Source organism: Pipra filicauda, unplaced genomic scaffold, assembly GCF_003945595.2.
Source record: "Pipra filicauda isolate LSUMZ 115617 unplaced genomic scaffold, ASM394559v2 scaffold183_size1465899_pilon, whole genome shotgun sequence".
Lineage (NCBI taxonomy): Eukaryota > Metazoa > Chordata > Aves > Passeriformes > Pipridae > Pipra > Pipra filicauda.
Genome location: NW_024104291.1, coordinates 1,103,121 through 1,109,728, shown reverse-complemented (window position 1 = coordinate 1,109,728; position 6,608 = coordinate 1,103,121). Strand labels below are relative to the sequence as shown.

The 6,608-nt window shown below is 47.4% G+C and overlaps 1 protein-coding gene across 1 annotated transcript in view; it reads right to left on the bottom strand.

Moving 5' to 3' along the window:
* Positions 1-317: 317 nt before the first annotated feature.
* MYO7A (myosin VIIA) overlaps positions 318-6,608 on the bottom strand; it is a 103,047-nt gene continuing 96,756 nt past the window's right edge. The window contains exons 46-51 of the mRNA XM_027741080.2: positions 6,352-6,458; positions 5,968-6,153; positions 5,001-5,117; positions 4,028-4,111; positions 3,382-3,501; positions 318-2,678 (exon numbers count right to left, since the gene is read on the bottom strand). Coding sequence (XP_027596881.1) covers positions 2,589-2,678; positions 3,382-3,501; positions 4,028-4,111; positions 5,001-5,117; positions 5,968-6,153; positions 6,352-6,458 — 704 coding nt within the window. The 3' untranslated portion in view covers positions 318-2,588. The remainder of the gene's footprint in view (positions 2,679-3,381; positions 3,502-4,027; positions 4,112-5,000; positions 5,118-5,967; positions 6,154-6,351; positions 6,459-6,608) is intronic.

The following is a 6,608-nucleotide window of genomic DNA, read 5'->3' as shown; positions in this document are numbered from 1 at the left end:
TGACTCCCACACACAAACTTTTCACCCATCACTTCCTACATCCAGTGATTCAGGTCAAAACTAGTTGGAAGATCCACCGTTTTCACAGAAGATAAGCAATGGAGACTCCCCAGGATTCAGTGGTTTTTACCCCAAAATAAAAGATTTCAACTAGTTTCCAGTCCAGGCACACTGATGGTTTGCTCCTTGATATGTTCACCAAGAGTTCCACTTAGCAAAGAAAAGTCTTGTCCACAAGAAGAATCCAGGAGCCTTGAGCCCACCTTTCCCTGTGGAGATGCCACCAAAACCACACAGTGCAGGACAGCCTCCCAAAAGCCACTTGATGCTTTTTAATTAGAGTATTTCACTTGGACATATGTTTTTCATCTTACATTGCTTGGTGTGAATACAAAGATGCCAGCAGATGCTAATACATATGACACACAGGCACACATATACAGAGTCCTGGCATCCCCCAAAATGGTGGAGTGCACGGGAGGCCACCAGAGCTGTAAGTGGAGGGATGAGGGTGGTGTCAGTGAAAAGATGAGCCAGGAAAGCTCTGGAAAGCACTGCTGTGATGCATCATCTGCTGTGTGCGATGTGGGAGGCAGGGATGGCTGGAGACTCACAAAGAGCAATGATAGTGGTGGTGATGATGGGCGCGTGTCTAAGGACAGGTGGGATCCCAGGGACAGCTGAGGAAGCGGGAGAAACATCAGAGATGTATGGTAAGAAGGCAGCTTGGCTCCCAGTGTAGCCTTGGCTGGTGTAACCATGCTCCCATTACCAGCGTGCCTTGGGTAGGGGATGGTGGAGGAAGGGGATCTCTTAGCAGCCCTGTCTAGCTGGTGAATGTCTCCATATAGCATCTTATTCACTTTGATGGAGCAACCAAGGTCCTAAGTCACTGCTGCATCCCAGGTGGATGTCACAGTCCTTGAGGGCTGGTAGGCAGCACTGCCAGTTCTGCCTAGCACACCATGGTGTTAGAGAGCTGAGCCCAGCTGAGCTTAACAGAACATGTCCCCACAAGATGGACTTCTGTGAAAGCAGTCAAACTCAGCCCAATGGACAGGACCAAGACAGGTCTCCCACATCTACTGAGATCCACTCAGTGATAGTGACACCAGCACCAGATCTTGGTGGACAATTGCCACCTCTCCTGATGCCCTACACCCAGCCACATGCTCCTTTGAAGCCTGTATTTTGGAAAGGCACCCCCAGGCTTCTTCCCCTGCATCCTCCCAGACACAACGTGGGTTCAGCCTCCTCTCTGCCAGCAGGTCCCATCTCTGCTCCAAAGCAGGCTGGTCTGCACTGCGTGGTGTTGGGTGGAAGATGGGACAAAGAGCCAGCAGCTTAGTACAGCCAATTAAAGATGGAGAAAAGCCCACAGAAAAGAAGGGTCTGCCCTTCTGGTTCAGGTTCAGCTGGGACTCATAAAGAGCTGTTTTATACAGCAACACACACAAAAGCACAATAAAATCATCAGCTGTTACAAACCCAATGACCAAGTTCATGTTTGAATTACAGTTCAACATAGGCTTGGCCTCAGTCTTCCAAACTTGGGGTCTTCAAAACCCTTATATCCATATTGAAGCTTGCAGTAGAAGTCCTCCTAGGGTTAATTTTTCTGGGCATAGGGGGCAAAAGGAGATAATTCATCTTCCAAACTTCACTTCCAGCTGAGCCCTTAAGCTGGGAAAGATGCGCCTTACTCAGCCGTTGGCAGTTATGGCTCTTGGGGAATCCCTGGGCGAGGGACTGTTCTGCAGGTCGCTCTCAGCCCCGAGGCAGAATCCAGATACCGGCACAAAATGCAGGATTTTTTTTTTCCTTTTTAATATTTTAAAAAATAAATAGAAGAAGAAACAAAACTTTAACATTTGTTCTTTAAATATTTCCAGCATTGCACAGACAGCACTTTAATATTCTAGCCTGTTCAATCAGTAGTTTATTTATTCTGATTCCTAGTTAAAATGTGCTCCTCCCAGCCTGCTTTTTCTTTCTGTCCTTCTTAAGAACGCAACATATTCTTTTGTAATGACCAAAAAACCAAGCCCTGCAGTGTTCATTTGACATCTTTCCAGCATGGAGCTCTGTTATTCCTCAACAGGGCTCTGTTATTCCTCTTCAAACCTGAAGTTCCCAGAACCTTACCAAAAATCTGTTAGCATCCTAATAGCTCTCATATTTAAGAAGAAAACCAAACAAAAACAAAGCAAGCCACACACACACACAAACACACACAAATCCTCTTCCAAGAGCCTTTGGGATGCCAACCATTGGGTTCAGGCAAACCCTGGAGTGTTTTTGCTCAGTCACTCTCTGAGAGCGGTGGTGTCCCCTGGAAATCTTTGAGATGTAAGATGGAGTTGGGATGCAGGGAGAAGAAGGAGAATGGGAGGTCAGAGATAGTCATCTTCGCTGGAAAGGGAGGTGGGATCAGAGCCCTCAAGGTCAGAGTCCAGGGAACTTCCTGATGGTGTTCGGCTCATCTTCCACATCTGAGAGGCAAAGGTTCTCCCCCAGCTGCACGGGTATCCCACAGCCCTCAGCTGGTGAATTAGCGCCATGGCCACCTGCCAGTGGCTTCTTGCAGTTCACTTGCTACCCTTTGCACTCCTCTGTTTGCTCATGGCTGTTAGCATCTGGCTGATGTACGAGGTCAAAAGATCATCCATCTTGTACCCCTGAGGAGGAGAGAGAAGATGTTACCTGCCTTTAGAGCACAGTTACAGTCTCTGGCTTGTCCCTCCTGAATACACTGGCTACCAGTTGTTGACTTTCAAGTTTTCAAGTACATTTTGACTTGTTCTACCATTCTTTTTGGGTGAAATGTCACCACCACAAGAAACACTGTCCAAACATAATTTGCAGCATCAAGATAGAGGAACTCACTGTCCCAGCATGCTACTGAGGCTAAGGACATAGGGAACTTTGGATGAGACATGGATTTTCAAATGGCTAACAAAATACTGAATGCCTCAGATTAATAACAATTAATTCAGTAGGAATTTTTATCCTTCATGCTTTTGTTTTAAGATACTCTAAGAGGAGGTTTGTTGCTGTGACTATTACAAGGGACAAGTTGGGCAGAGGATCTTGGTAAAAGGGCTCAAGAGTACCCCTTGAGCCCACATCAGCTTTTATGTTTTTTTTCAAGGCCAGTGGCAGGGACTGTCCCCTATGCTCCTGACATGGCAACACCCTGAGCACATCAGGCTTGCTCGTACACTGGAAGATGAACCAAATGAGAGCCCTGATTCATTGAGCAGTCCAGAAGAAAAAAAACCCAATTAGGTGCTCTTCTGAGAGACCATTTTCAGCCCAGAGAGTCCCTAAGGCACAATCTGCTGCCAGTCAGGATTTGGTCTAATCTTTAACACTCCTTACCAGGGAGGTCTCACAGAGCAGCTTGCTTCCTCTCACCAAGTTGCCAATGGTTATATGGAAGTACGTGTTGCCACTGCTCCAGTTGGAGATCTTGGTGAAGGGGTGAGTGATGAGGATATCCTGGCGGGAACACAAAACTGACACTCAACATGCGAGAGCCTCAACTTTCATGAAGGGCTGTGGGGACTTCTCATGTCCCTGTTCACTTTCCATCAAAGCAGACCAAGGATGTCTACCAAGGATGTGATGAGACTCATGGGGATGGCAGTGAGATGCAAGACTCTGGATCCTCCAGTGCTTGTGAAGGATTGCCATAGTAGAATGACCATGAAGATGGTGGAAGGATCTCATTTACTCCAGCTCCTGTGCTAATGTCTGTGAAAGGATTAAGGAAGCAGCGTGTGTCTCCTCCAGTTACAGGGTTCTAACAGTTGATGCTTCCAATACATCTTCTGTTGAAAAAAGCTGGCTGGCTCTGTGTAACAGTGAATTTCTGCCTCCAGAAACGGTTCTGTCTATCCAGCCTTTCTAACTAGGCTTAATGAGAACTCATTAAGTTCTGAACAACATGCTCTTTGGGATGACTTCTCTGAGGGTTTGGGGAATGAGCATAGGAGCATCTAGTGAAGCCCTCAGTTTTGCTTACCTTGGTTTTGGGATCAATGAGGCTGACTCCATGCTTATTGATGGCAATTAGAAGGATTTCTGGATAATTTGGCTCTGTAGTTTGCTGTTGGAAATGAGATGAACTGGTTAGAGGATGTGTCAAGCAAAATCAGACCCCTTCCTATTTCCTCACTCCCTATCTTCTCCTGACAGCACTTGGTGGCCTATTAACTGCTATCCAGTTTATCCTTTAAAGATAAACCTAGAGCTCATCAAGGTATCAGCAATAGTCAGGGCTGTCTAGGTAAGTACAGTTTTCCTAAATGCATGATAACCAGTTGCTGAGCTGCTGACAGCATTAAGTTCTTTGTTCCCTTTGGTGGCTTCCCAAAAGTGAAGCCATCTTGCTACTGGCATGGAAGAGCTGGGACAGGCTGAGCAACTCCAGACATCTCCTTTCCTCTTCCAGTCTGTTTGGGGCTCTGCTCCTCCTTATGCAGGCTGATGTGGACCTCCAGGCTAAGACTACACTGCTCTGTTCCCTTCTGGTCTTTACACTCAGTTTTGCTCAGTTTGGTCATTGAGAAGAGGAAGTTGCAATAAGGTGTCCAGAGTACCTGGACAGACTTCATGACTACTTGCTTCCTTGATGGAAGTCTAGGGCTGGGGTGAGTGGTCTGGATTCCATTTGTGATGGGTGCAGACAGATCCCTTGGAAAACCACACATTCCCCTTTGCCTTGGTAAAACAGAGAATGGCTCTTGGCTCCTCAGCAGCACAGCTACGAGCAGGGACCCAATGACTGAGACATGCTGAAGTTCTACAATGGCTCTGTCTGTGTAAAGAGGCAGGGCAGCAAAAAAGAGTGTATTTGTCCTTCACTGATGAAGAGTTTCACACTCTTTCCCTGTTTCAGCAAGGCTGTCCCAGACTGGTTCAGATCTGGAATCCCCCTGTGGTACAGGGCTTACGAGCTTGGCTAAAAGCTGTCAGAGAACCCCCAGAGCAGGTACCTTCACTTCAAAGAATGCTGATCCAAATGTAGGCCACTTGAAGATAATCTTTAGAAAGGCAAGCTTGGCTTCTTCTCTTGTTTTGCCTGCGTGCTTGTTGTAGTATGCCACAATGGACTGGAAGAGAGAACACAACTGAGATGGAGGGTTTGCACTACCTAGTACCAGGGATGTTTGCAGGGAAGGAGCATCAGTCCCACAGTGAGAGATTCATAGAATAGTTCGGGTTGGAATAGACCTTTTTAAGGTCACCTAGTCCAACTTATCTGCAATGAGCAGGGCCACATTCCACTAGACCAGATTGCTCTGAGTCCTGTCCAACCTGACCTTTAGGTTTGGTTCTAGTCTCTGTTCCAATGAACACTTCAAAAAAGTGCTGGCTGGCCACTGGAGCAGGGCCTGAAACCAAGGCAGGTCCTTCTTAGATGAGCTGAGCTGGAAACTCCATTAAAGGGACCATAAGTTTTAATCCTCCAATTAATGCAGCAGAGGAGACTTGAGAGACCTTCAATCGAGAGATGCTGATAAGCACATAGGAGACAGAAAGGACTTATAAGACTATTTCTTGGCAGTGAGATGCCTCTGATATATTAAGACTAGACCTGTCTGCACATGTGCCACAGCCCTCCTTGTGTAAAGCAGGGAGAATTACTCCTCCACTCAGTAGTCTGCATTAAACGACAGACCTTTACACAAGACCATCTCTCAGCATGTGTCTATATGGCATTGCATCCACCACCACAGCCACAGTGGCAGGACAAAGAAAACCCAGGGCATGCACGTGTATGCGAACATGAATGTACAATTTCTCCTCTTGGTGATGCCAGGGAGGCTGAAGCTCTTCTATGGTTCAAGAGGGACCATGGGCCACTCATTCTGGCAGTCCAACTTCAATGTCAGATGAGTCAGCCAAGAGACTGAGATTCCCCCAGCCAGTCCTGGCATATGAATCAAGCTGCTGGTTTACCCTTTTCCAGTCATCTGGAGAGAGCTGCCGGATGAGGTCCTGAGGCACCAGCTCCTTCAGGAGCTTGGGGATGCTGGGGAAATAGGACTTGTCATCCTCAAACTTCACCCGGTAGATGAGAGCCGCCAGCTGCAGGACCTCTTCCCGTGTGCACTTGTGGTAGCCACGCAGGTACTTTGGTAACTCCTGCATGGAGGAAAGAACAAATGAGAGATGAGGGGATGCCCATGGACCTTCATCCTCAGATGTTTAATGGAGTTTGTGGAGGTATCCAGCCCCTGCTTAAGAGGCTGTGCCCTGGGAACATCTGCAGATGGACAATGTCTTTGCAACCCCTCCTAATCCCTCCCAAGTCTTCACTGGTATTGCAGAGTCCTGGAGTACCTGGTAATAGTGGAAGATTGAGTCTGCCATCGAGTCTTTTCCAGGCATTGTGTTGGTCCACAGTTTTTTCATGAAGAACACTTGGTAGGTGAGGGAAGGCACTATACCTGTTCAAGAGAAGCAGGAATATAGGAGCAATGGCAACCAGCTGACAATCAGTGTCTGCAAGCCAGTGGTGCCCATGTGCCATCAAAACCTGCAGGGACAGGGGCACTCACAAGGACAAATGGGTTCTGACCTTGCAGACCAAACCACAT